This window comes from Maniola jurtina, chromosome 13, assembly GCF_905333055.1.
Source record: "Maniola jurtina chromosome 13, ilManJurt1.1, whole genome shotgun sequence".
NCBI lineage: Eukaryota > Metazoa > Arthropoda > Insecta > Lepidoptera > Nymphalidae > Maniola > Maniola jurtina.
The window spans coordinates 10,374,836-10,402,464 of record NC_060041.1 but is presented as its reverse complement, the minus strand read 5'-3'; the positions used below and the strand labels follow the sequence as shown (position 1 = coordinate 10,402,464).

Sequence of the window (27,629 nt, the reverse complement as noted above, 5' to 3'; positions counted from 1 at the left end):
GAGCATGGTGTCAAAGTTCAACTGTGGACTTCGTCTGTGTTGGTGTTAGCTGGCGGGCGTGCTCTGCTTTTTTGGAGTGTTTTTTTTGTTAAAACTGACTGGAAAGCGCTCTAAGCGGGGTGCCGTACGTATGTCCGCGAGCGCCGGCACAGTTATACAGTCCATACTTGTATAGTTTAACTAACTTGTTACAAATAACTACAAACTTGACATTGGCTAATCTTTGTAAAGCCAGACGAGAGAGAAAAAAAAAAGTTCAACTGTCAATTGTCAACGTCAAACCCAAATATGTCAAAACGCGTAAAATGGTAAAATTGGGAGTACAATTTTAGCTGTTTTTTAGTTAATTACAAAATAACACTACAAAAATGTAAAAGTATTCCTGTTAGTGGTAATATTATAATTATGAACTAAATCAAGATCAGACTAGCGGAATGGAGACAGTAACGGGGTGCGTTAAAATCAAGACAGAGCCCGAAATTATAGAACCTTCGTCATTTGATCTGTCTGATCATAATATTGGAGTTTCTGGTGGAAATAGTCTACAAAATAGTGAAAATGATAATAGCGTTCGAGAGGAAGACAAAAACCCTAAGTTTAAGCCGGAGTTTATCAGCATTAAAAAGGAACCGGGCCTTTCTGACACGTAAGTATAAAAAAAAGGTACAAAAACGATACAAATGAAAGTATACGTATTGCGTACACGAAAGTAAGGATAAAACCACATAAATCTGTTACTTATGATATTAGAATAGTTTTATCTGATTGTGCGCGCGCAGACACTTAACTGATTGAGACGAAACTTTCCCAGTTCGCTAGCAATCTTCTTTATCTACCTAGTTCTTTTTCTCTAGGGCTCTGTAGGTCCCTGATTCCCTGTGTAACTTTGACTGTTTTCAATCCATTGACATAACCATCAATTTAAAATTTCATTTACACAGATTTCATTTCACAGACAAATAGAGGATTGACCAGGGTGTAACATAGGCTACTTTTTTAACCGACTTTCAAAAAGGGAGTTGTGTTTTTCTACCTATGTACGCCGATATCTCCGATATCTCTGAACCGATTTGCGTCATTTCTTTTTTAATCGAAAGAAGGAACTTTGCGACATTGTTTCATAAAAAATTTGGATTCCAACTCCTCAATCCTGATGCTGCAGGGGATCTGACCAATCCACGCGGGCGAAGCTGCGGGCATCAGCTAGTTGAAAATAAAGCAAAAGCTATTTTATTGAGCCTTTGCATGATAATAAATCAATCAATAATAATTGTTACTGTGCAATGATCATCAATCATCAGTTGTATTGCATTTTCAGTGTCAAGTCTGAGCCAATATCACCTAATTTTGAAACAGCAAGTTGGCACAATGTACCCATCAAATATGAAGCTGGATGTCAGAATATTAATGTTGAAGTGTCCATTAAAGAGGAACCAACTGACTCAGAAATGTCAACAGTTGTAAGTGATATAAATATCTGATCTAAATCCATACTTCCATATTTACTTATTTACTAATAATAAAAATGCGAAAGTGTGTTTGTCTGTCTGTCTGCCTGCTACGTTTTCATGACCTAACTGCTGAACTGATTTTAATGAAATTTGGTACAGACTTGAGATACATCCTGGGGAAGGACATAGGCTACTTTTTATCCCGGAAAATCAAAGAGTTCCTACGGGATTTTAAAAAACGTAAATCCACGCGGGTGAAGCCGCGGGCATCCTCTAGTAGGTATATAAAAAGAAAAGGTGACTGACTGACTGGATGACTAATCTATCAACTCACAGCTCAAACGACTGGAGGGATCAGGCTGTTTGGCACACAGAAAACTATTATGATGGAGACATCGCTAAGAAAGTATTTTTGAAAATTCAACCCTTAAGGTCCAACATCCTGTATGTATGTATGTAGGTGTATATAAAACTATGTATTGTTTTTTATTTCAGGAACAAAATTCCGATTATATTGTACCAGACTTTATACCACAGATACAGAAACCATGCAATATGTTTATAAGTGATGGTGAGTAAATCCATTTAACTTTGTTAAAATGTGGGATAAGAACCATTAAAATTTACTAGCTGATGCAATCGCAAAACGCGTTGAACCTAAATCTACTGCAAGAAATCACGGGTATTGTCTAGTATTATTATAATATGTTTAAGTATTAATATTTTGTTTCAGTTTCTGACAAAATTTTTGACTTGAACTCTACGGTTGATGGAAAGTACATGTGCCCAATATGTCAAAAGATATTTGCAAACAAAGGCAACGTTGGACGTCACATAATAAGAGCTCACACAAGGGAAAAACTGGAATGCAATGTGTGCTTTCGAAAATTCACCAAACATGGTCACTATCAAAAACACCTGCTCTCACATTCCTCGGAAAAACGGTTTAAATGTGAAGAATGCGACAAAAGGTTTCGAACTTCATCGAACTTAGAACAACACAAGCGCATTCATCTAGCAATAAAACCCTTCCATTGCCAAACCTGTACGAGACAGTTTGCCGTCAAAGCTAATCTGGTGAAACACCAAGGATCGGGCCGGTGTAAAGTTCCAAGTGCAGCACCTATAATATGTAACGTCTGCAATAAGGTATTTCAAAAGGAGTTCTTATTAAAAAGTCATTTACGCAAACACACTACTGAACGCCCGTTCACATGTGACAAGTGCAAAATGAATTTCAAATACAAATCCACACTAATACGTCACGTGCAACTACATAACAACATTAAACCATACTCCTGTGACATTTGCAAGAAAAAGTTTACCCACTCGGGGCTTATAAAACCTCACATGAGAAAGCATACTGGAGAAAAGCCTTATGTTTGCTCGATATGTAACAAACAGTTCGCTCACAAACATAACATGCAAAGGCATCAGTTAAGGCATGCGAAACAGAAAAATTTAGTTTGCTCAGTCTGTAATAAAAAGTTTCCGAAAGAAAGCAGATTGATCTATCATATGCGGACACATACTAAAGCAAAGCCATTTATCTGTGGGGTTTGCCCCAAAACGTTTTCACACAGACAAAATATAATTAGACATTACAGTAGGAAACATCCTAATGATACTTACAACTGCACCGATACTGATGCGAGTGTAGCCAAGGATGTATGGGAGAATGTTGTGTTGAAAAAGGGTTTGCAAATCAAAGTAGACATCAAACAAGTTGTTAGCAGTGATGATGAATTATTATCAGATATTAAAACCGAGGAAATTATAGGGAAATAATATATATATTTTTAAATATATAGGTATGTTGGCTCAAACATAATTTTTGTAGTAAAAGTTTGTAAGTAAATTACTAAGTGGTGTAGAAGCATTCATGTCATAGATCTCTAGGTAAACGTTAAAAGCTAAATAAGTAGCGTCTCGCTGAAATGCGTAAGAGGCGCACTATATGCGGCCCATACGACTTTTTTACCGCGACCTGACAATGAAATCATGATACGAGCGAAAACCATCGATATTGGAGCGCCACCTTTATTTCTATGGCGAAAACCTAACTCCAGAAAGTCAAAAGCACCAAGCAAATCGCGTTGCTTTGCGTTTTTCCGAGAAGGTTTCTGCGAAACCAAACAAAGGAAAATGGACCGGTGGCCATACCTAAGGGCGTGTTCCCAATGGAGCGGAGACGTGTATGTTCAACCAACCAAGTTATTTTTTTTGACATTTTATCACGTCATGATTGGTCAAAAAACAGATCTCCGCTCCGCTTCAGTGGAAATGCACCCTAATTGTAAGCAATAAAATGAATAAAGCATAGATGTAGTACCTGATCAAAATTTTAGCTTTGCAACTAAATTATTCCAGAATATATGTGTAAAAATATAAGAAAACCAGTATGTAAGTAAATTTTAATAAATTATTCGTTTTTCCATGAAAATATATAACTTTTCTCATGCCCCCTGATATAATTGATCTGTGTAGGTAAAAATAACCTATTTCTGTCTCCAGTCCAGAATGTCAAATTATCTGATTTCCAAACTTCATCAAAATCGGTTTAGTCGTGAAAATATACCAAACATACCGACACACTTTTAAATTTAAAAACATTCGTACGGAGAACGAATAAATTCGCTATTAATAACTCAAATGAGACTCAGGAGAATCCATGCCCAGTTGTGGGCTGGTGATGAATTGAGATGATAATGGTGAATGAACTAAATGTATGTATTTGTTAATTTTGTTTTGTTGATATTATTACTAAAGATCTCTATTGCCAAGTTTTACATATCTGGCTTAAAAATAAGAATTATTGCTTACTTTAGATATTATAATATAGGAATGAAGTTATATGTATAATATAATTGTTCGATGGCATATACATGTTTGTTCTAAAATCCGAATAACTGATAAATCGGTAAAGTTTTCTATATAGGTACCTAATTGGAATGGACTGCTGTTGTTTTATTATAATGGAAATCTGACTCTTTTTAACCCCCGGCCCAAAAAAGGGGGGTGTTATAAGTTTTTGACGTGTGTATCTGTCTGTGGCATCGTAGCTCCTAAATTAATGAACCGATTTTAATTTAGTTTTTTTTTTTGTTTGAAAAGTGGCTTGATCGAGAGTGTTCTTTGCTATAGAATTGAAAATCAGTTCAGCCGGTTGAAAGTTATCAGCTCTTTTCTATTTACTGTAACCTTCACTTGTCAGGGGTGTTATAAATTTTTAATTTACTCTTGTTAATTTATATAACATCATTGCCTATGTTATTTATCTTCTAATTAATAAATTACTGTTATTATAGTTGCTGTTTAAAATGTCATATTTTTTTATCACTAGATTTTTTTATTATGCTTACTTACTCGAAATAAAACATAAAAAAATGAAATAGTTAAAGAATGATAGAAAATGAATATAAATTATATCAAAAAGTAACTACTTACTGTTTTGTAAATTATTATCTACATAAAAACTACTTACACATTTTTGTAAACTTCATAATATTATTTATGAAGTTTACAAAATTAGCTAAATGGATGAAATTAATAAAATTAAAACAACTAGCGTTTTATAACGTGAAAATAAAATAGTAATAATAACATTAGGTGTGCTTTGCTCTAAAGTAAGTAGATTTGTTGAATACAAGACGAAACAAATCATGAATAAACATAGTTTTTATTTACAAATATTCAGTTTTGTCATTGTGATGAATTTGACTGTGTGGTATAGGTAATGTACATACTTGTAAGTAATGACTATATATGTATATACATATCTATATTTATGTCATTACTCATTGTAAATTATTATTATTATTAAGTACATAAAGTTCTCATTTATTGTTGTAATAATTCAAAATAATATAAGGATGTCACTTATTTTATGTTCCTATTTTTGACTTCCTTTTTAATTTAACGTTATTCTTAATGAAATATGTTAAAAATCATATTTGCAAACAAACATGAGCTGTCTATGGCCCAATTTAAATTATTTGAGTAGTCGGTATGTGAAGCAAATCACGTACCGACCTAGTTTTAACAAATCATTACGAATACTGTAGTATTATTATGATTGTGTATATACTAATAATTGGCAAAAATAAAAATTCTTATCTATTGTATATTGTTTAAATTTCTTTTCTGCCTGGACTGACAAAGCGTACATTTGTTAATAAGCATACAAAGAACTGTATGAAGCACGTCACACACGGAGAGTAATGTTGCAAGACAGCAGTAGCATGGCTCCTAACGCGCGCCGCGCAGTTTGAATGTTTTAAAAAGTATGTATACGTATACGTATACGTATGTATGTTATGTATACGTATGTTTTCGCCGCCATCTCGATTTTAAACAAGTCTTATAGAATTAAAATTAGGATTTGAGGGTGAAAAAAAAATAATTGTATGACACAAGATCTTTAATATCTTAAATAAAATAATACACATACATAGGCGCTTAAGTACCACGAAGTTTACCATTCAAAACATTTCTATAATATAAACACTACACAGGTTTTACTAGCTATTATTACCAATATTCAACAGATTTGGAATTTTTTGGATGGTTACCTGATAAAAGCTTACAAAATGTTAAATAAATACGACATTGACATTAGACGAAAGCTTGACATATATACCGCCATAAATATATCAAATACCGAGGCCATTTTGTAAAGACGAAGTACATAGTGCACAAAGCGAGGGGTAATTGATAGCATAGCATGTGATAAAAAATAAAAACGCAAGAGAGCTATGAATAGAGAGAGCGAATAATTAGATATGAAAATTATTGTGATCGTGAAGCAGTGATGCCTTAAATATTAGATAAATTTGTGAACGGAATCAAATTTTTCCGATACAAAAGTTTTTGTGTCAGAATACTAAAAATAATGTTCAAAAAATGTGCGTGGTTTTTAAAGCATCTTACAACTATTAATAAATATCAATCAAAATTATTTATTTTCTTCGATAAATACTTTTCAAAATATTTAAATTACTGTATTATTTACGTGATATTATATAATATTATAAGTAAGTAACAAAGTGTATTTTCACTTTTGTAATTTTTTTAAAAATTCAATACAAAATATGGTAACACGGGTGGAACCTAAAAGTGAATGTGAATAATATTATTGAAGATCTAATACAGCACCTTTTTTCTCAACAACGCATATCAATTGAACTCTTGTGAAAAATCTCTTCAAATTCATCACCACGTAATCGAGTATACTTTCGTCTTGTAAATAATATCTGGTACCCTATTGAAATGCTTAAACTAAAATATACAAATATGGACGGAGGTTAAACTAAAACACGAAAACACAAGTGACTCTTCAGTTTGAGCCGTTTGTTTAAGTAAGTATGCTAACTTAAAACTCCTTAAAGTGAACCGAGACAGCAAATGTTCGTTTTAAAGTTATACCTAAATCTTTATCTACTGGTACTACGATGGATAAAAACAGCCATATAAATGAAACTGAACTTGTATATGATATTTACTGTATAGGTTCACATCAAGCATAAAAATAAATTTGTTTGTACCTTACAATTACAAAACAGTGTAAATAATGGAACGCTTTAACATAGAGCCTCCATTGAAACCCTGTCGTTACTTAAAATATATCTTAATCATAAGTTACTTTACTTTGTATCAAAATAATTAAAATTTTATAAATAATATTTCATTCCAACAATATGGAATTACGTTTTAATTTTGTAAATAATTTTTAAAATCATAAGTATTGTATAAGCATAAAGTATCTCAAATCCTTAGATTTTTAAATAAAAGTATATTTAAAAAATAAACTTTCGCCAAATTGACATAAATTATTTACTTCAGTGGTTCCAAAATCATTTCTTTCAGGTTGTTAGCATAATCTTTCAAGTACTTAAAACCACAAAAAAATCTAATAAATAGAAATTACGATTTTTTTGAGAATATCAAATAGTTTTTATTCTATTATTTAATTACTAGACTGCAATAACTGCATAAAGGCAGTGATTTATATTTAAAAAAATCTTATATTTATAGTTTACATAGGAATATGGAATAATAATATCAAAGCACACATTTACTTAACACTAGTCGAATAATTAATGAGATTACCGCATTTTTTTACAACTACAATAATTACTGCAGATAAACATTATCGACCTCACACACAGCAAAACAATTATTTTATCATGATACTTAATTTTAATAAATTACTGTGTGCAAAATCGACATATTTTATAATTTACGAAAATTCGTTTTACTCCTCGCTTTTACAAAATAAATATATATCATATATTTTTCTCGGTGGTCTCATACAATATGTCTTTGTAGTTTGTGATGATTACTCGATCTCATGCACAGAAACATTTTAAACAAACGTTATATTACATTTCATCAATCATTTTAATCCAATTAAAAAATCTTGCAATGCATATAAAATTCTTGAGTAATTAATTAAATTGATAAAAATACAGATAATTTTTATAACAAACGATAGAAATTTGGGATTCGGATGGTTATGACAAAACGGTCCCTCAATAAAATATATCTATTCTTTAGTCTCTTTAATCTGTGCTGGTTGGTCAGTGTACACAATCTCAGCGTACTCCGTTGAAGGTGGGGGAGGCTTGTCTGGATTTTGCTCACCAAGAGCGAGCTCAGCGTAAACTACCCCCTTCTTTTCTTCTGCTACAGCCTGTAAATTGAGGAATAAATTAAATTAAATTCTAATAAAAATATTTATATATTATAAATATTTATTTTAAATATGTATTTAGTATAAAAGCGAGTAGATAGTTAAAAGACAAGGGACAAAGATTAATAAGTAATTTCTATTATTATTTATAGGTATAAACAATATTGTACTATTTGAATTAAATAATCCACTTTTACTGTTTATTGTAATATAGGTACAGTAAAAGAACAAGTACAGTAGAAGTTCTAGGGCAACTTGTATCGAAGGTTTAGGATGGGAACCTAAATTGCATAAAGTGGAACTAATGAGCAAACACGGCAACTCATGCGTGGACCGCGTATTGTTCCCATATGAATGAGGTACAGCTTAGCTTCCATCGAGTCATGAGGTGTGCCACGTCACCTTATGACTTATGAATTTGAATGGAAGAACATGGACATTATTCAGTTAAAATAGGAATTACCTTATCTTCAACTTCTGGTATAGGTTCTGTGGCCTGCACGCGATCACGTCCGCGCGGTAACGCTGCACGAACTCGAGCACTTAGAGCACTTAGCCGCGAGCGCTGGCCTGCCGCACTCTCGGTGTCGCTACTAGCAGAAATACACGATTACATTAAACAAGGCCGAAATTAACGAAATATAATAATAACTAATAAATAAATTGTTTATATTGTAAGGTTATTTTTAAATATTGATTTGAGTTGTCAAAAATAATATAAAATTATTAATTTACCTAATGCAGGTAGATTGATAAAATCGATATTTGGCTCATTCGATGTCATACAATCTGTTGCTAGGAGGCCGACAAGATTGAACTTGCATAAATACGGGTGTTTCGAAGGTTTTAATTCAGTCTCCTTCCGAGATTCGGAGCGATATCGCATATTTCCGGTATTTGGATTGTGAACTGAATAATTAGATGTTGTGATAGCAATCACGCTCTAATTAAATTATTTATTTTGGCATTAGTTTGTTTAGATTAAAACTCTCGGATAACCTCTACACATTGAACCTGATGTTTTTTGTGTTGGTTTGAGAGGACATTCCAATAATTCGATAAAAATATTTAAATAATACCTGCTTTTCTGAGTGACGCCATACGTCACGTGAGTGATATAATGAGCCAAATCACACAGAACTTTAAGGAAATTGATGCAGGTATATATATTTCATATTTTAAATAAATAAAAACTTATTTTTAGCGAAATCCCAAAGCAAAATTAAGTAATATGTAAAAGATAGGAGAAAATAAGGCGTGCTGGCAAAAAGACTCCACTGAACAAAATTAATTTTATTTACAATATACAATTATTACAGCAAAAGCCTGTGTGATTCAACTTGTATTTGGTGTACTACAGTGCAAGCATTTACACTTAGTGCAATTTGTAAGTATGTATTGAAAAATTCTAAAAAGGCACATATTGTATAAACATTTTGAATACAAATTAATTGAGTTTAACTAAGTTAAAGGCGAGGAAACAGTGACTACAATCAAACTGGCTGAAAATGCCAGTCACACTAAATCTACAGATTTTGATATTTATTGCAATTAATGTATGTGATACCATATGTGATTTATTGTTTATGTACAAGTTACAGAAGGTTAAACATACGTTCTAGAAGGTAGCGTCCCACTCTCTAAAAGCACGTCCCCAGCTGGAGTCCTTACAAAAAAATGAGCTATATTTTACAAGCCATTTAAGGGGAATCGGAAGTGCAAAGCATCAATAGTTGTTTTTATCTGATTTACATCAGTAAAAGTAATTATTTCTGACTGACTTTGTTCTCCACAGCTAAGCACAGCTCCTTACGTAAGGTCATAGCCAAATGTTTTGCACCTCCAAAAGCCCATTGTTTTCTATCTAAGTATATTTTATTTAAACCGTTTTGGCTTTTAAAAGTAAAGTTTAAGACCCAAACCACTATCACAACCACCCAAATATTATTAAACACGTATTTTTTCATTTCTTGTTACGTAATATTCTTTTTTCTTAATATTGGTTCTTTATTATTTACATATTTTACACAAAAAAAAAGGAGTTTTACTCACGATTCTCCAGAGCTCTTTGTATGATCACGTCCTCTGCTTCCTATAATGTAAGAACCCAAACAACATGAGTCGTAAAAAAATTACGTTTTGCTCGGTACTATTTTAATTGTACGGTGTTTTTGAAAACAGTTGGAGCTTAAATGGTAAAATCCAATTCCCTACATGTATCGTTATTAGCAATATATTTAAAAATAACATTTTTTAATTGCTATTGATACAAATGTAAAAAAGAACGTGATTATAAGTATTACTACTGTTTATTACTTTAAGTTTCATTAATAATTCATTATTAAAGAGTAAAGAAATAAAACTAATATTTCTTATTTAATAAATACTTTATATTCAATTATAATTCGTTAATAACGCAGTGGTATATTATTTTATGAAAGTTACAAACTTGATTACTCTGGCTATCTATGTAATGTTAAGAATTTCATAATTATATTATATATTTTACAGGTTGTTAGAATTTTACAAACAAATTGTAATATTCGTCAGAATTGTAATTTATAAAAAAAAAGGTTTTAGTCATAATTCATCGATTTTAACGAAATAGAATGTAACTTAATAAGGTAACTACCTATTGAAGTTAGAACAATTTTAATTAAATTTTTGGCTGTGCAGGATGGCAGTGTTTTTGAATTGACATAAAGAGACAAAAGGTGACAAAATTCAATTGAGAAACATTTTAACTAAATTGGTACAAAAATAAATTCTTATTAAATAATTGCATTTAATTAAAAAATACTAAAATCATCACAATGACGGTGACCTATCTCACTAACTTAAGCTAAAAATGTCATTTCATACCTTATGTTTTTACAAAAGAACTAATAATATACACGACTTTTTATATTAATTGCAAAAAAACGTAATATTGAGATTTCTGACGGTTAATAATTTAGTATCTGCATTTTTACAATTAAGTATTAAAAAATCGTGACAAGTTTCATATTAAAAATAAAACAACCTTACTGTATCCATAATAATTCTATTTTAAGTAGGCATTAATATAATGACAGATTATATACAAAATGAAATGAAACATGGTGGTTCGAACACATTTAAGTCTTAAAATTATGAAAAAGAAAGTGTACTTTTTTATAAAAGTTACAGAAAACCTAATAAGAGTATAAAAATGGCCAGTTTATATTACAAAAATCTTGTCTCATCTTAAAAAAGTATAAAATTAATGTAAACGTGTCATTAAGACTTCATTACCTTTATAATGTAGCGTAAAGCGTGTCCAAAATGTATTATAACAATCCTTAAGAATAAAAATTCTTAAAACTTAAGATATTGAACCAGCTGTAAAATACATTTCTATTAAGTATAACTATTTATTTATACGTAAATTGAAAACCTGCCTTAACTACATAATATACGATGGGATTCGTTGTTTCTGACAACATGTGAGATTCTTAATAATTTCTACGAATACATTTTAAACGATTTAGGCTAGAAGACAATCGAGAAAGTTCTTGTATTACAGCTAAGAGATTATCTTCTCTCCGATTTAGAAGAGAGTCCAAGATAGTAGTACAATTTGCAAGTTAATATAGTATATAAAAAGGGGCAGTATTCAACAGTCTTAGACTGCCACTAAAATTCGTCTAATACATAGTGCATCAATTTGTAAAATTGTCAAATATAATTTTGTGTTTCGTTGGCATTAAAATTATTATAATAACTAACAATATGTTATATTCTGTAACTGTAAACACATCTGGCACTAAACGAAATTACATAAAATATTTTGAGTCCAAATTAACACTGATATAAGCTGTCACTCTTATAAAATAACTTGCTACAGATTGCGAGTAATGTATTTTAAACATAAACTATCGTCAAACTAATCGTCAAGATGCAAAAATATTAAGTACAGTCTAATAATAAATAAATTTAAAAAAATCCTCTTTAAATCCCAAGTCAATAAATATTTAGTCATATATCCAAAAAAAATGAACTTTACAATAATCAAATAATTAGGTAGGTAGGTAGATTTATTTGTAGAACATAGATGTACAGAGGTAAAAATTCGATTCATGGAGTGACAGCTTTTTAACTTACAACTTAGACGGCGGTGTCCGGCTTCTTCTCGGGGTGTTTTGTGTCCCCATTGCTGATATATTCCCCATGGTCATGGGAGGGATTTTCGGATCCTTTGACGTCATCATGAGGAGGGAGGGGAGCTTCGGAATCAGCGCCATCAGGGATGTCGGTACGATGGGACCTCCCTGCCACATACCAATATGTTAAGCGATCAAGAACTCGTGTTCGGTAATTTCGAAGTTTTTTTTGTTAGTCAAGCGGTTTCTGTGATTTTATTTTATTAATTTGCGTGGATTTGTGTTTAGCGTGAGTCTCTTGGTATGCATACTAATTGGCATAAAAATGACACACGTGTTCGTGTTACCCAAAAGCATTCTGTTGTGCTACCAATTGCTGGTGACTTACAATTTTTTTAGCTTGAGATTGCTCTTTGTAGATTCCAAAGAGCAATATTCAGCCAAATCGAATAGAATAAAAACTTTGGCGGACTCTTCAAAAAACCGAAAATTATATGATTACTCTCACATTCTTTGAAAATGTGGGTGCCTACTTTTCTATTATGTTTTTATTACTGGTTGGATAAAAGAATTTTTTATTCTTATTGTGAGAAAGATGAAATAAAATAACACTTGCATAATGTGAAAATAAGGCCTTCAGACAGCCCGAAATAGTCGGTAGTATTTTTACATTATTATTGTTATTAGTGCTTTAAGACACTTGGGTAGACGATTTTACAATTTCCAGCTTTAGTACCTACAGAAGATCTACCGTAAAAGAAAGAAGAAACCGCAAAGTTTTGATTTCTTTATCAAGATTATAATATTTAGGTTAATTACATGTTCAATTATGTATAATAACTATGTAAAGTTAGGATTTGTATATATTTTTTAACTAATAGATAGATGTAACCATCACCTGATTAAATTTTAATTTATTAAAAGATTGTAAATTCATCCGTTGTAGGTACATCTAGTCAACAAAAAGATTCGTAGAAAAGAACCCAACACCATAAAAATAGCGTTAAGTGATATTTATTACAAACATGAAACTTTATGTATTTTTTGTAAATATCACGTAACTACATTTTATTGTAAGCTTACAACCATTTTAAGTAAAAGCTCTTACAGACATATTAAGAATAGATTGATTTCGAAAAGAATTGAAAAACGGGATTGATAACAATCAAAAATCATGCAATTATATTCTATTTGAAGACAAACATGCGTTCAAAATAAAGAAATACGATTTTTTAAGAAAGAAAGTAAATACATGCTTGAATTAGTACATTTCAAAATGTTCATGCGTAAATTCAATACGTTATTTTTAAATTCTTGATCGCTCCAAATATTGTTACATGGCAATACCGTAAAAATAACAATAATAACATAATAACTATTTAGCTACACATAAAAATGCCAAAAAAACACTGCCAAATTACAAATTTTTTAAATTTTTGCGTGATGAAAAAATGCAATGCTATTCGGTGTTTTTATATTGTAATTTTAGTTTTACCTATCGATTTTCTCGCGAGCCTGTCGAAAATTTTGGATTATTACTTAGATTTCTTAAAGATCACATGCCTATTACTAAGAGATAGATTAAGCAAATGTTGTAAGCATGGTCCATAATCAAAAATGCAATATGATCAAAATATTGACAAAAGTTTTTGCAAAAAAAATTATGTTTCAAATATGTATACGGAAATACTACAGAACATCGACGGGCACATTGGAATTTTCATGCAAAAAAACTGTTTTCTTTGGGGGAAACATGCAAATAAAAATTTTGTCAATATTCTTTACTACAATGGTATCTTCACGACTAAGCAACAGTAGTTACTCGGTAAAAGAAATTAGATTAACGAAACATTTAGTTTTCTAGTAGTTTTTTATTATTATTATTTAGTAGGATGAATTACTGTTGTGACATCGCGATAAATCAATTATTATTAATGTTAGTTGTGAATGAAGGGGGAACAATCGACAAATTTATATTCATTCACGACTCATTCGACATTTTAAGTATATATTTTAGTTAAAATGGTTGTGGACTGTAAAAAAGCGGTATAATAAAATTATGACTTTCACATGATATTTGTAACTACTGTAAAAATGTGAAGTTTGTAAACTTCATAAAAGTACAACACATTTACAAAAATAAGATTTATTGATTTTACAAAAGATTTTTCTTTTTAGTTCATTCAAAATTATACTTTTCTGGAAGTATTCCAAGTTTGTATAGCAGTCAATGTAGTAATATATAAGCACTTTTCTTTATCTATTTCGTTATATAACTATTAGCTAGATAAAAGAATCCTATGCAATTAATGAAACCGACAATGACATCTTTTCTACAATCCAAACAACCACGAATATACGTTTCAAACCATGAATATTTAAAAACTAAATCCAACTAACCTGCGAAGAACCACCTGCCAGTTGCCTTGGCGAAGACCACGAGGACAATGGCGATCAGCAGTATCAACACTGCGATGACGATTCCGACGATTGCGCCAGTATCTAATTCCACACCTGGTAAACAATGTTTTATATAAGAAATGTACCATTTAAAAATAAGTTCAAGAAAGGATTTTTTTTGTGGTAGGCTCAAAAATGAACTTTAAAATATAACTTATAAGCAGATGAGACTTAGAAGTAATTTAGTAATCCGCGATTAGGTTCTTCAGTCCTCATTCAATATAATTAGTATGATGCTATGTCTAATGAGACACAGCGCTGAGTTTCCGTCAATTACAGCCAGTAATATGTTTCAGTTTCACTCACTAGTGGGTATTATACTATAATTTAATCTTTTATAGAATAGAACAATTATCGTTTGAACCTCATATAAGAAATATATTTTATTTTATTACAATTCCTACTAATAATATTAAAGGTAACGTTGAATTACTTAGAAAAAGTATTTAATTTCAAATTAAATTAACATGCTGCCTCCCAACATTATTACAATCATAAATTATCTACCTAATAACAAGTCATGGCAAAGGACAGTAAAAAACTTTAATATAATTTCAATAAATCTTCACATGCTTTTTAATTTAAAGTAAATAAAGCATTCCAGTATCTTTAATTTCTCAGAAAAATCTTACTAAAAGTAGGCATGCTAAAAATGTTTTGAGAGAAATTATGATTTTTTACGTACTTAAACGTCTAATAAATCAAGCAACTAACTAAAATAAAACTACCTACAAAATCTGTTTCCATCAGGGGAGCATAATTATTCACTTTGACACTAGATACAACATAACACTTACAATAATTAAATAAATATGTATAGGTATAGCGCAGAACTGAGTAGGCTCCTGCGGTGGTGGAGCGGTGCGGGAGGGTGACAGTTGTCACAAATTGACGAATCACTGAGCTCTCGCGTCACGTCATCACGCCCCTCCCGCCCCGCACCACTACCGCAGTAATCTACTCAGTAAAGTTGCTTTCAAAACTACGGAAATATAATCAATACTAATAAATAAAATTGGAGTGTCTGTCTGTAATTTCGAAATAACTACCTCATATTAAGCTCATATGGTTATTTGAACGATACCAACACTGAATCACACGTTTTTAAAATTTTTTCGGTCTGTCTGTCTGTCTGTTTGAAAAGGCTAATCTTCGGAACGGCTGAACCGATTTTGACGGGATTTTCACAGACAAGTAGAGAATTGACCAGGGAGTAACATAGGCTACTTTTTTAACCGACTTTCAAAAAGGGAGTTGTGTTTTTCTACCTATGTACACCGAAATATCCGAGATTTCTGAACCGAATTGCGTCATTTCTTTTTTAATCGATAGAGGAACTTTGCGACATTGTTTCATAAAAAATTTGGATTCCAACTCCTCAATCCTGATGCTGCAGGGGATCTGACCAATCCACGCGGGCGAAGCTGCGGGCATCAGCTAGTATAATATATAAATATCGCTCACCCTACTTTGAAATGTCACTGTTCGCACTGAGATGTAATATATTACATCTCAGTGTGAACAGTGACATTAATTCAAAGTAGGGTGAGCGATATTTATATATTATATTATATTTCCGTAGTTTGGAGGCAACTTTATGCGTTATGCCTATAAATTACTATTTTCAAACGAGCAATATATTCCACTTTCAATAAATCAAAAATGCATGACTGTAAATAATATGGGACACTATAAATTGCACAAAATAACATCCATTTTATGCCAGGCTTCTTAACTACATTAATTTCTTACCATAAACGTCGATAATCAAATAGGATGATTTTGCTTTGCGCGCTGTTGAAAATATTTTAATTTAAGTATTTTCTTGGCTTAGTAAATACTAAATACCTAAGTAAGTATAAAAAGTTAAACTCATTTTCGTTAAACACGGACAGTGGTAAGTACTACCCACAAACAGCTGAAGTTAGGTCTTTGAAAAAAAATCAATCCTATCTTTAACTACTTATTAAATTACTTAGCAACGTTGTCAAAAATGTTATGTTTTTTAAACTAAGTTTAAAAGAATGTCGCTAACTTATATACAGATTACGGACAGATTGATAATGAGGAGCTAGCGAACAAAACGGTATAAATGCACAAAATAAAATTTTACAGGAGCAAAAAACGCGATGAAAGCTATTCAAATTATACTGTAATTATACCGTTTTGATTGAAATCACTAACTTTGGACTCTATCTTAGCACAGTTTTAGGCCCTTTTTTAAAAAAATGAATTCCTCTTTGTATTCATTGATCAAAATCAGGAACTTTGGACTCATAGCTCTAGGCTGTTTTGCTTGTAAATGAGTTCGGATTTGTATTCAGTGGCCAAAAATGCTTGGATTAAAGAAAAAAAATATTTTGATCAAGTGTAACTTCACCGACATGTTGCCCAGCTCTTCGATTTTAACTCCGGCCTAAATAACACATAACCATTGAAATATGGAATATTCCAGGATTCAGAATTATGTAAATAATTTCTAGGTAGAAAATAATCCTCTACTGACCAGCGGGCTCGTCCATGGTAGACAATCGGAGGGCAAACTCCTCCCTTCCCAAATCATTCGTGACGCGAAGGTAGTAGGTCCGTTCCACGTCTTCTTTGGCCACGCGCGCGAGTACCAATGTCACATTGTAGAATCCGCTACCCTGCAATTAAGATGACGTTGTCTTTCTTTAGGTAAGGATAGAAACAGAAATAGAAAGATATTTATTCAAATAAACTTTCAAATCATCAAGTGAATCTGTGAAATGGTTCGGAATGCCCTTCCTACTGAAAAGAACACGCAAGAAACTCGGCGGTTGTTCTTTTCAAATATTCAATTATCTATGCCATGTATCTACATAGTCAAATCGACGCTTTTTAATCATTTACATTATCTTCGATATATGCTCGAACTGCAAGTTTTATCTTTAAGACATGTCAAAAAGATGTATGAGCAACTTTAAATTAGGGAACTTGGGAATTTACCACAGTTATGAAACATGTAACAAAACGTCGAGGCTTCACCTACATGAGCAGGCGTCAATTGTTACCTACATTTGAAGCTAGGTAGGCCAATGTACGAAATAATAATTCCATATACTTCCAAATTCCATGGATTTCACGTCACCCCTAGCCTAACATTTGACAGATTGTCGATTCAGGATCAAACCAAGAGCTTCCTCCCAGTGGCGTGCACAGGGTTTAAAGCCAGGGTAGGCATTAAAGTATGAAGTTATTTTCTAGCAGGTCATAATGGAAAATAAGTGTTGAATTATTACAACTAGGGTATAGGTAGTAATTTTATACCTCAATGAGCTGCATGTCACTGTTTCCTCCCCCTAATTCACTCTGATATACTGACAATTGACAAATCTCTGGTCAATGCGTACGTATAAAATCCTTTTTCTTACCAAATGTAAAGGTTCCAGCGCAGTAACGGATCCATCTTCGTTGCTCCTGGGTGGTATGAGCACCAGGTCTCCGATGGTCCACTCGGTGGAAGGCGCGGGGTTCGCTCGCACGGTGACGTTGAGGCGCCCTTCTGCGCCCAGTTTAAGCCCGAAGATCGTGAGTGGGCCGGATTCGAGGCGTTTTGGTGGGTCTGCATACAAAAAATAAGTATACTTTTTGCTTAGTAAGTTTTCGAACTAGCTTAGTCCTGCGATAATAATAATTAATAATTATAATCTTTCCCACTGACTGAACACTTAGGGTGGGATAGAGCGCACGCTGACTTTGCTTAGACTTAAAACGAGACAGAGGTATGTCTCTGACATAAAGCTGTCTCGTTTTAAGTCTGAGCAACGTCAAAGTGCGCTTGCTTTATAGATCTCAGCCGAGTTTCTTGCTGGTTCTTCTCGGTAGGAAAGGCATTCCGAACCAGTGGTAGATGCTTTTGACGATTCAAAAGAACTTGTAAAAGTCTAATTGAATAAAAATATTTTGAATTTGAATTTGAATTTAGAACAAATCTAATTAGCATGAAACGTGTTTAATCAAAATGTCTGATGAAACTTTCATTCTGTCTTTCAAAGAATGAATAGGTATCTTTTAAGCCTAAGATGGAGAAAACTTGCCTAGAAGATGCCTATTCACTATTGACTTGAAGCTATATTAAAGTGGAGGAGAAAGTTGATGCCAGAAGGGCGTTCTATATCCGAGCGGTTCGAATTAGAAGGACCGTAAATTCCACACTTCTGGTGCTTCTTACTGCACAGTCAATATTGAGCGAGTGTCAGCCAATCAGAATTGATTGCTATGGTCACACTGTAGCTGTCAAACTACAGCAATAGGCCTTCCAAATTCAACCAACAAACAAAAGTCGCAAAATACTCACAGTGTACAACAAGTTGTCTAGCAGCTTCCCTCGGCGCGTCCAAAGCCTCGTGTTCAGCTCTGCAGACCAGTTTCTGGCCATTGTCCTCTGGTGCCAGGGTCCTCGACACGTTCTGGCTAATGGTCATCAGGTCGCTTCCAGGTTCGGAGGTTATGATAGGTTGGTGTATCCCAGCAAGGAGTTGGACCTCGTCTGAAAAAAAAAACTTATTTATATAGCGCATGGGAGAGTAACAAAATCAGTTACAAAAGGAAAGTTTTTTCTTTTGCATTTGGACAAGTCTAAAAATATATCACATACCTAATACATTCTCGTCTCTGATTGACAAGAACTCGCAGACCTAGTAGGTACTTTCTGTTTGGTTACTTTTTAGGCAAAAGTAATTTTGTAAATTTTCGGAACATAATGTCGGCACCATCTCAAATTACGCCGACAGATTCCTACGTTTTGTGATTTCAGGGGATTAGAAACTATTTTAGTACAAAAACCAACTGCTCTTCTACCCGTCACCAGAGAGTGTATCCGTCCGCTCCAGACCACGCACAGACTATCAACAACTCTACCTAACAATAGTAACTAAGCCATTATTGCTGACAATAATATGAGATTAGCCATAGCTTTTCATTTGGTCATCAAGTTCTTTATTTAGAAAGACAATTATAATCTTCCATTTCATAATGACCTATTTTATACCTTGGAATAGTTAGCTTACCATTAATTTTTGGTTTTGACGATTGACGGAAACTCCACATAAAATGTTAACAAAATCTGTTCACTTACCCAAATACCAAGTGATTTTAGCCGCTGGTCTTCCATTGGGCACGATGCACTGTGCCATGAAGCCGTCCCCTTCTCTGAATGTGGACTGGGGTGGTGAAAGCAGCTGAGGGTTACCGGGAGCTCCTGTTAAAATAATTCTCTTGTTTATCGATGATAGATACATTAATTGTAAAATTAGTTGAAGATTACAAATCATCAATTTACCAAGTTAATGCATGATAACATGGAAGGAGTAAAAGTTTTATTTATAGGTACACCCATTGCCCTCCAATAAGACAGTAACTCGTCGGTAGTTGATTCTGGACAGTAGGTACTTACCTCAAAAATTAAATGGAATCCAGCAAATTGGGAAGCCAAATCAAAAGATGATGAAGTATAGGAATTTGGAAAGTATTAAAAATCGTGTATGTTTGTAAATTGTGAGTCCGCAGTTTTTACGCCTCAAACCTCAAATGTTTTGTACATGTCGGGAGGGTATCAGTTCTGCAATGTAGATACGTGCCTGTAATACGTTGAACGGAACCTAACTTTTATTGTGATGATGATGATGATTGACTATAGATGCTCTAGTGTAACTTTTTCGTCAACAAGTTAACGTTTACCGTGCGTAAATCTGTTATTTTATGGTTATTTTAGTATGAACTGTAAAACATCGTAATTTGACATTATTACCAGAATGGAGTCCTGGTTTTGACGTGACAACGTCTTATAATTCGATAGAGCCGGCTGCACGCACGAAAAAACATGACTCATGCGGCGTTACCATGCGGCGTTACCATTAGGCATTCCATGTAAGGCTTGAAGTGCAAGCGAGGGCGCGGAACGAGCGACAAAGAAACACAATCGGCCTTTGTTGTCACTTTCAACTATCGTCAGTAAACCGACTTTACAGACAACCAATTTTTTGATTTAACATTTTTAATTTTACAGTCGGGCCTCATGTTACAACTGAACTTAAACCTATGTCCTGCCTATATCTTATCTATCTATGCTTGTTGTGAAACTCGGGTATAATTCAAAGGGTGAATGAAGTTCGAAGCTACAGCGTTGAATTATTGATGCTTGCTTGTGTAGAAGACGATCTCAAAACACTGTACTTACTGGCAACGAGTAGCCTCATGGTCCCAGTGACCTCGATTTGTCCCGTCTGCGGCGGTAGAGTACACGTTATGTTACCGTTCCATTCTTCTTTTATGTGTTTTATATGGGCGCCGCATTCCCCGTGCTGTGGAGCAAAAATAAATGACGTCGTTTAAAGTAGGAACCACCATATAGGAAAGCGTCGTTTGAACTCGTTTATTGCACTGTTCTAAGCACTTCTGCAAGTAGATATCTCATTGGGTGTGTGGATATTTCAGTGAGCATTTCGTCCCTTTAGCAGAACGGTAAGTATGATCTGTATGAGTCTGTGTTTGGTGTGGGATTTTCTCAGAACTGGGCGCGTTTGGAACCCTAGTAGATTTAGTTTCTTAATTAACAATTATCATATCACCATCACATTATCTTACAAATCCCATCAATCGTTGACGAGAATATGAGTGAACGATAAAGAGTACAGCTTCACTTCTGTTGGGAGTCCCAAACGACACCTCACGTTTTTTTTTACTATTTTTCGATGTGCATACGATCTTTTTAAGTAATCTTTTTTAGGTAAGTGCGCGCTTTCTCACCTGTAACCCTTGACCGGCGTAGACAATTTCTTCATCTTGGTTGTTCGGGATGAGTCTGTACGACATTGTTCCGACTGTCATTCTGGAAACAGAAATTTTAAATTATTTATTATGCTCTTTACTCCCACTTGCTCGTAAACTGCTACTTTACTAAAGAAAGGATTTCATTACAGAATACTGTAATCGGGCCTTTACTAGCTGCACGCCAGCAATTTCCAAGAGGACTGTAATGGAAATTGCTGGACAGTTTTATACTGATGACGAGGTTCTTTAATGAGTGTAGGCCAAAAATGAAGGGGTTTGAAATACGTAAAGGTAGCCCTACTTAGCCTTCATTCAATCTTTGAATGGTAAGGTAGTAAGATAGGTTTTACTAACCGACATGCATCAATGGGGTAGGGTACTTTGCAAAGCACGGTGAGATCATCCCCGACGCGTCGCACGGCTTCTCTTGGTGTGATGTCCAGATTTTGACCTGAAAATAAACAAAAAAATAAAGTTAGACGGGTAATGGGTAATACATGTACATGTACCTACAGTAAACCCTAAAAGATAAGCTTTCGTCCTTTGGTATGGAGCCACTGATGTTTGCTCTATTCTAAATACACCCAAGTAGGATTTAAAGAAGTGGAAAAGCGGAGGATATAAGGGGAGCCGCAAATTAAGTAACTAATTATGTCGATAGAAAATTTCTCCAGCTAGGAATTCCTTTTAGCCACATTAGTAAGGTTTAAAATCTATACTCATCTATCGACATAAATAGAATTAGGTATGAAGAATTCTTGAAAAGCATCTGCATACCTACTGACAGTATGTCAAATCAATAAGAAATAGGAGTTTGCACATTTCCAGTATTCCAGCATATTATTCATGCACGAAATTTTCCCTCAACTATCCAGTGAACGCCTTAAAGACATATTTCCGAGTCTATCGAGTGAATCTACACGGAGTGCTACTCCGAGCATTCCAATCTGCTTTGATCCGCTTTGTACTGGTTTAACTGCTTCGGACCGCTTTAAACTAGTTCCAATTCTTTATCAAACAATTTTTAATCAATTAGGTACCTACTTATTTAAAACTTTTGAGATAATTTTATTCTAATTTTTTTCTAAAAAAAATAAATTTTCTCAGCAGGAAAGGCATTCCGAATCAGTGGTAGATGCTTTTGACGATTCAGAAGTACTTGTAAAAGTCTAATTGAATAAAAATATTTTGATTTTCGAATTTTGAATTATTGGACTAAAATATACCTCCCGCAAAGCAATTAAATGGCCATACAGCTTGAACTTTAGCAGGTAATATAAATTATTACATAGTTAAATAGTCTTCAGGTTCAGATGATCAATGCGTTCACACAATATTTATTATCTCGCGTTTACACTATAAGAACGGACGGATATTGGGACGATCCAATATCGCTATATTTATTGACTGTCTGACCTGACCCTTGGCATTTAAAAGTTGCAATATAACTTTGACGAACGCTAGTGGTAGGCTAGTTGCATTCATATACTCAGTTTTGCAGAATATGTTAGAACTTAGAAGTTAATAACTGATCAATAAATAATTGTGGATATTTTTTGTAACCTCATTCGAGCAAATAGAACAATCTCTAACTTTTTATCTTTAAAGCTCTAGGTCCTCTCGACTAAGATGGCTTGCGAGATAGGGTTTTGGTGGCAGGAGGACGCAGTGACGTCAATTTTTAGGGTTCCGTACCTCAAAAGGAAAAACGGAACCCTTATAGGATCACTTTGTTGTCTCTCTGTCTGTCCGTCCTTCCGTCGTGTCTCTCAAGAAAACCTATAGGGTACCTACTTCCCGTTGACCTAGAATCATGAAAGGCAGGTAGGTAGGTTTTATAGCACAAGTAAAGGAATAAATCCGAAAACCGTGAATTTGTGGTCACATTACCGAAAAAAAATATTAAAATGTGTTTCAATTTTCAAAGTAAGATATAACTATACCAAGTGGGGTATCATATGAAAGGGCTTTACCTGTACAATCTAAAACAGATTTTTTTTTTATTTTTGCATAATAGTTTTTGATTTATCGTGCAAAATGTCGGAAAAAATACCCGAGTATGGAACCCTCAGTGCGCGAGTCTGACTCGCACTTGGCTGGTTTTTACATTAACTGTCACCATTCCGCAATCCGCGTCCTACCTGACGATCTGTCTCAGGGAAACGGTTATCCGTTATACCGTGGTTATACCCAACGGAACAAATTCGACATCTGCAATGGTTAAGTATGCCTATAGTAGTAGTATACCTCTACACTGCAGCGTTTTGCCTTTTGAAAAGAGAACATATAGCTTCTAGCTCTAATTCCAAGTAGATGGACCGGACCCAGTTGCAAGACCGGATGGTCGTCTTCACATAACATAAGAATCGTAAGAAATACCTATTTATTTTAGCTTTCTCGAATTTTACAATCTTACGCTACCTAATCCTACAGTTAGTGAATTATAGTTTATACCTAATTGCAATTCAAGACAAGGATAATTCCAGTAAAATGGCGGCATCAAAGCGCTAACGAAGTTCCCCAAAGTTGCGCCGTCTGCGCTCTGGGCCAACTTCGCACCCGCGGCCGAGTTGCGAATTAAGTAGTTTGTGGTAATGCCCTTACTGCAGCTGCTTGAAGATTGAATTTTATTTTAACATATTTGATCTTCTTCTTCCTACTGTTTACTTAACATTTTTTAACCCCTGACCCAAAAAAGAGGGGTGTTATAAGTTTGACGTGTGTATCTGTGTATCTGTCTGTGGCCTCGTAACTCCTAAACTAATGAACCGATTTTAATTTAGTTTTGTTTGTTTGAAAGGTGGCTTGATCGAGAGTGTTCTTAGCTATAGCAGCTCTTTTCTAGTTACTGTAACCATCACTCGTCGGGGTGTTATAAATTTTTAATTTACACTTGTAATGTTTCGTTCTAGCCGACTCGTGCGCGATTTCGCATGGGTCGCATGGAACTTGAGAACCTTCTCTTAAATGCAAGATAACTTGGATTAAATACGGGTAGCACTTTTTTAAATTAGTACGTACCTATGTAATATGATTGAGAGCCGCGATAGTCTAATAGTTATGACAGATGCCTCTTATTCGTGAGGTCGGGAGTTTGATTCCGGGCACGCACCTCTAACTTTCGGAGTTATTACGTTTAGGCAATTAAATATCAAAGCGAAAAAACGACTTCTAAATAAGAATCGAGGCGAAACAGACGATGTATATATATACAGTAAGTTTTACTGTGAAACAAAAATAGTTATTTGTTCAACAAGATAGCAAAGTTCATTTTTGTTGCGTTTGTGTGGCGAGGGGTTGCACTCGCAACAAAAATGAAGTTTGCTATATTTTTGAACAAATAACTATTTTCACACTACTTAGCTCAAAAAGCGCGCCTTTGTGCAAAAGTCAATTTCGCTCACTCAATGAAAAACTGTTTTGAATTTAGAACGCATTTACATGTGCACAAGAACTCTTTGACCTGGTTCCTCCTTCACCTTTCTACCATCGTACTGCCAGGCATCGTCAAGGTCTGCATCCGTACGTAGTCGAAATTCCTCGAACACGTACGAAACGATTTGCTTCCTCTTTCCTAATTCGAACCGCTAGGATGTGGAACGCCCTTCCGGCGTCAGTTTTCCCTTCCACCTATAATATGGGTACCTTCAAGTCAAGAGTGAATAGGCAACTTCTAGGCAAGCGCGCTCCATCTTAGGCTGCATCATCACTTGCTAGCAGGTCTGATTGCAGCCAAGCGCTAGTCTATATAATTTAAAAAAAAAAAAAAAACGCTGCAAATGGACATTTTCAAAACGAAAAGCTCAGAAATTGCGTACAATCTGACTTCATCATAATCATCATCATAAACATCCATGATCATTTTAATACTATGCTATATTACTGAAGAAACTATTATTATATCTACCTACTCTAAGTACCTACTACATATTAATTTTCTTTGATTAATTTATGTTTTGATTTAAGAGTTAATTCATTCGAAAATATCGTTTTTAACCCCCGACCCAAAAAGAGGGGTGTTATAAGTTTGACGTGTGTATCTGTGTATCTGTGTATCTGTGTGTCTGTGTATCTGTGTATCTGTGTATCTGTGTATCTGTCTGTGGCATCGTAGCGCCTAAACGAATGAACCGATTTTAATTTACTTTTTTTTGTTTGAAAGGTGGCTTGATCGAGAGTGTTCTTAGCTATAATCCAAAAAAATTGGTGCAGCCGTTTAAGAGTTATCACCTCTTTTCTAGTTTTCTTGTAGAAAAGAAGGTTACATAACCGTTAGGTTCATAATATTATGTCAATTGACAAAATATGTCAAGCTGTCAAGATGGACGTTGCCTTGATACATAATTATTTATTTGAAAATGATGTTTTGGAAAACTCAGATACTTTGTCGGGGGTGTTATAAATTTTTAATTTACACTTGTATACATCTTCTATTTCCTCGCTAGTGAGGTGAAAAGTTGTATGTGTCACACGAGAGCAACGTGATTTATTCGGAACAATAACTTTGCACGGATAACTATAAAGGTTACAATATAGCGACATATTTTTTATTTTTTTCGAAAATACTTTTGAGTTTTGTTTTAATGTTATTAAAAGATAGGTATGTTAATAGAACCTTACTTTCAAGTTATGCGACTACATCTACTATAAATAATTAACCACGTACATTATACATTATAATGATAAGAAGTTAAACTAATAACGAGACTAATAAACACTCCATCATTTCTCACTGTACTAATTAGTTATTTTCTTTGATAGTTATTCCCAAAATATATGTAGTTTAATTAACTTGTGGCTTCGTATTTACGACTACTAAATTATTATTTCGCTATGTAAAGGGATAACTCTGCTGAAACGGCACCAAAGCGTTACGAAGTTCGTGAAAGTTCGCCTGCCTCGATAAAACTCAATAACCGGGCGAATTTGAGGGTAAACCAGTATGTGGGTATGAATAGTAATCTCTAAAATACTTGGCAAACTTCAGCTTATTAAAATACCGCATGGCTAACTTCTAGCGCATAGAAACTGATTGGCAATATGGGTTTCAAAATAAATCAAATCAAAGTACTTAATCTTCAAAATATGTACCATTGTACATTCTTAGATTGTCATTTATTGAATTTGTAAGATAAAATAATTGATGTTTCTAATGGTGATAATTAATTATTTTTTATTTTATTTTATTTTTTATTTTTATTTATTTGGGACAATAAACAATTACATATTATATATTAAAGCTATAACTTAAATCTATCAATAAATATTAGTAAATATGTAATCAACTACACTATCCACAGCTTAACAATATAATAATTACTTATTACGTACACTAAAGCTAGGAGGGTTCCAAACGCGCGGTTTAATAAAAGCTTTCGTAGCTCTTCCAGCAGGTTTATTCCACATATCAATGGTTCTCTTTAGTTGTAGTCTACGCTTCGAAAAGTATACAAATATGTAACTGCGTTACAGAGTTATGCCATCCCTATCGGACATCGGTGTTTACCGTTTAGCACCAAAACTCAGTGATAATGACGGAACACTATGTGTGCATTTCATCAAAATTTTATTACGGATTCCCAAGGAATTCTAATAAGTGCGACAATTGATGAAAAAACACCGCTCGTATTACGTCAGACAATCAACTTGAGTCGCTTCTTAATGGAACAGGGAAATGCGTGGAATAATCCTCTCTCCTATATCTAAATAAATAATTCACAAGTGTAAATTTTTTTTTTTATTTTTTTTTATTCACTATAGGCAAGCGCTTGACCACAATCACACCTGATGGAAAGTGATGATGTGGTCTAAGATGAGACGCGTTTACCTAGAAGGTGCCTATTCACTCTTGTTTTAAAGATACCCGGATTGTAATTGGTAGGAAACACAGATCGCGGGAGAGTATTCCAAACCTTAGCCATGCGTATGAGGAATGAAGACGCAAAACGTTTCGTGCGTGTAGATGGAATGTCGACGACATAAGGATGGAAACTCGCCCGACGTCTTGCGGTTCGGTGGTAAAATGGTGAAGGGGGGACAAGATCGAAAAGTTCCTGTGCACACTCTCCGAAATATATCCTATAAAACACCGATAAGCCGGCGACCTTACGG

At 33.8% G+C, this 27,629-nt stretch overlaps 2 protein-coding genes across 10 annotated transcripts in view; one reads left to right on the top strand and one right to left on the bottom strand.

The window, feature by feature from the left end:
• Positions 1-291: 291 nt before the first annotated feature.
• On the top strand, positions 292-4,537 carry LOC123870750 (zinc finger protein OZF-like). Its single transcript, XM_045914161.1, has 4 exons — positions 292-646; positions 1,319-1,460; positions 1,947-2,022; positions 2,185-4,537. Exons 1-4 carry the CDS (start codon positions 435-437, stop codon positions 3,237-3,239), a joined length of 1,485 nt encoding a protein of 494 aa, XP_045770117.1. The 5' UTR covers positions 292-434; the 3' UTR covers positions 3,240-4,537.
• A 1,319-nt stretch (positions 4,538-5,856) lies between these two features.
• The window catches only part of LOC123870748 (fasciclin-3), a 164,262-nt gene continuing 142,489 nt past the window's right edge, over positions 5,857-27,629 (bottom strand). Inside the window, exons 3-15 of one of the 9 annotated variants that reach the window (XM_045914152.1) lie at positions 21,873-21,969; positions 21,495-21,576; positions 20,926-21,049; positions 19,825-19,947; positions 19,045-19,236; positions 18,119-18,309; positions 17,230-17,371; positions 16,476-16,517; positions 14,664-14,777; positions 10,195-10,234; positions 9,758-9,808; positions 8,606-8,735; positions 5,857-8,142 (exon numbers count right to left, since the gene is read on the bottom strand). In XM_045914152.1, coding sequence (XP_045770108.1) covers positions 7,996-8,142; positions 8,606-8,735; positions 9,758-9,808; positions 10,195-10,234; positions 14,664-14,777; positions 16,476-16,517; positions 17,230-17,371; positions 18,119-18,309; positions 19,045-19,236; positions 19,825-19,947; positions 20,926-21,049; positions 21,495-21,576; positions 21,873-21,969 — 1,475 coding nt within the window. In that variant the 3' untranslated portion in view covers positions 5,857-7,995. Of the gene's footprint in view, positions 8,143-8,605; positions 8,736-9,757; positions 9,809-10,194; positions 10,235-11,778; positions 12,432-14,663; positions 14,778-16,475; positions 16,518-17,229; positions 17,372-18,118; positions 18,310-19,044; positions 19,237-19,824; positions 19,948-20,925; positions 21,050-21,494; positions 21,577-21,872; positions 21,970-27,629 lie in introns of those variants that run through there. The other 8 variants (XM_045914153.1, XM_045914155.1, XM_045914156.1 and 5 more) reach the window with 8 other exon arrangements.

Excerpts from the sequence above, each read along its gene's own strand:
- LOC123870750 (XM_045914161.1), top strand. The coding sequence starts at position 435 with ATGGAGACAGTAACGGGGTGCGTTAAAATCAAGACAGAGCCCGAAATT. Across the intron at positions 1,461-1,946 it reads ACTCAGAAATGTCAACAGTT|GAACAAAATTCCGATTATAT; the intron begins GTAAGTGATATA and ends TTTTTATTTCAG. Across the intron at positions 2,023-2,184 it reads CAATATGTTTATAAGTGATG|TTTCTGACAAAATTTTTGAC; the intron begins GTGAGTAAATCC and ends ATTTTGTTTCAG.